Source organism: Gastrolobium bilobum, unplaced genomic scaffold (genome assembly GCF_033153095.1).
Source record: "Gastrolobium bilobum isolate Gb01-03AN ecotype WA unplaced genomic scaffold, APGP_CSIRO_Gbil_v1 utg23722, whole genome shotgun sequence".
Classification (NCBI taxonomy): Eukaryota; Viridiplantae; Streptophyta; class Magnoliopsida; order Fabales; family Fabaceae; genus Gastrolobium; species Gastrolobium bilobum.
Window position 1 is genome coordinate 127,595 of NW_026895739.1, and position 2,406 is coordinate 130,000.

General features: G+C 33.5%; 1 protein-coding gene across 1 annotated transcript; it reads left to right on the forward strand.

The window, feature by feature from the left end:
- The first annotated feature begins 363 nt into the window (after positions 1-363).
- LOC133295292 (aspartic proteinase CDR1-like) lies at positions 364-1,674 on the forward strand. Its single transcript, XM_061494102.1, has one exon. The coding sequence runs from the start codon at positions 364-366 to the stop codon at positions 1,672-1,674; it is 1,311 nt and encodes a 436-aa protein (XP_061350086.1).
- Positions 1,675-2,406: the final 732 nt, after the last annotated feature.

Below are 2,406 nucleotides of genomic sequence, written 5' to 3' on the forward strand. Positions count from 1 at the left end.
CACTTCTTTTCAACGAATGGGGAATGCTTTATAAGTAAGAAAATCACTATTGATGCCGAAGTTTGCAATTCAATTAATATCAACCTACAATTTTAATATTATGAGTAAATGTTCAAATCTCGATTTGGGTGTCTTTCCTTCTTCATCAATGCTCGTAGATTCAAGTAATTCTGTAGTTTTTAATGTAGATGATAACATTGAACAATCACTACTTTTCAGCATGTACTTTCACTCATTCCCATCTTTGTACAGCCCCTTTTGATACAAACAATTTTACTAACACTCTCACTCAACCTTTAGCTGAGTGTTATAAAAAGCCACTAAGAATGCACTATTGACAACAAATTTCTACAATTCACAACAATGACAACTTATTCATCTCTTGTCCTTTTGCTTTGCCTTTGTGGCATCTCACTCACTAAGTCTCTAAATAGTGGCTTTAGTGTTGAACTCATTCATCGTGACTCTTCAAGATCACCATTCTACAGTCCCACAGAATCTCAATTCCCGCGAGTTGCCAATGCTGTGACTCGTTCCATTAATCGTGCCAATCATTTCAAACAAGCTTTTGTCCCTACAAACACAGCTGATTCCCCTATAACAACGGATGATGGTGACTACCTCATGAGCTATTCAGTTGGCACACCACCATTCCAACTCCTTGGTATTGTTGATACTGGTAGTGACTTTGTTTGGTTACAATGCAAGCCTTGTGAAACTTGTTACAACCAAACCACACCAATGTTCAATCCTTCAAAATCCAAAACGTACAAACCAATTCCTTGCTCTTCAGCTAAATGTCAATCTTTACGAGATACCTCTTGCTCTTCTGATAATGATCAAATTTGCGAGTATTCTCTTGACTATGGAGATGGTTCACACTCACAAGGAGATCTAAGTGTGGACACTCTCACTTTAAGCTCCACCGATGGATCTCCTATCCCATTTCCTAGAACTGTGATTGGATGCGGGCATAGCAATACCGGGACTTTTACGGGAAAAACCTCGGGTATAGTTGGCCTTGGAGGTGGACCTGTGTCCCTTATATCTCAATTGGGTGCTTCAATAAGTGGCAAATTCTCATATTGTTTAGTGCCAATGTTTTCAGATTCTAACAACTCCTCAAGCAAACTCAATTTTGGAGAGAATGCAGTGGTTTCTGGTGATGGGACTGTCTCAACTCCCCTAGTTCAAAAGAAAACAGATGTCTATTACTACCTAACCTTGGAAGCATTTAGTGTTGGAGACAACAAAATAGAGTTTGGAAGTTCTTCCTCTGGATCTAGTGAAGAGGCAAATATCATAATTGACTCAGGTACAACGTTGGTTCTTTTGCCTAGTGATGTTTACACTAAGTTGGAATCAGCAGTGGCAAATGTAGTTAAATTAGAGCGTGTTCAGGATCCTACTCAACAATTGAACCTTTGCTATAGAGCTACATCGGGACAATTGGAGGTTCCAATAATCACAGCACATTTTAAAGGTGCAGATATCCAATTAAATGCTCTCAACACCTTTGTTGAAGTTGATGATGGGATTGTATGCTTCGCATTCACCTCTAGTGATGATGGTATTTCCATCTTTGGGAACTTGGCACAACAAAACTTCCTGGTTGGCTATGACCTCCAAAACAATATTGTTTCTTTTATGCCCACAGATTGCACCAAACAATGATTGAATGTATAATTGCTTGCTTTACAAAGCATAATTGAATGAATTAATAATAAAATTTCGCATTTTTGAGAGAACTTCATTATCATTCATTAAAATATATTATAAAACAATTACATATAACACCTTCTAAACTGTAGATATATTTTTGAGATTTAAATAAACTAATTTATTAATTAGGAGCGCTATTCTTAACCTATTTTTTTACCATTGATTTTCGTCAATCTAATTATTATAATTTATTAGAAATTAATAATTAATAATAAATATGACCTAATAAATCATAATAACCGTTATAATGACGGAAGTCAACGGTGAAAAAATATATTGTAAGATGTTGTAAAATTTTTAGCTTTTAAGAATAACGCTTCTCTTTATTAATTTGTTTGTTTATCTCAAAGTTTTTCTGTAATTCATCAATGTTTCAAAGAGTATCTAAAACCAAGTTTTAGGAAAATAGATTAAATAAACATAGTTTTATCCCTCAAGTTATGAAATAATATTGTATATGCCCAAAAATATAATGCTAACTAGATCCTCTGTATAGTTAAAAAATAATGTAACTTATTTTAAATTTGTTTAAGATTAGAATTCTCTTTTCAAGAATATAAAAAATAGACTAATATAAAATATATTTTCTTTGTAAGTGAAAGATTTTATTTCCTGGAGAATTCATATATATTTTGGAATAAGATAATATAAATATAATATAGATCATGATGAAATGTTTATATG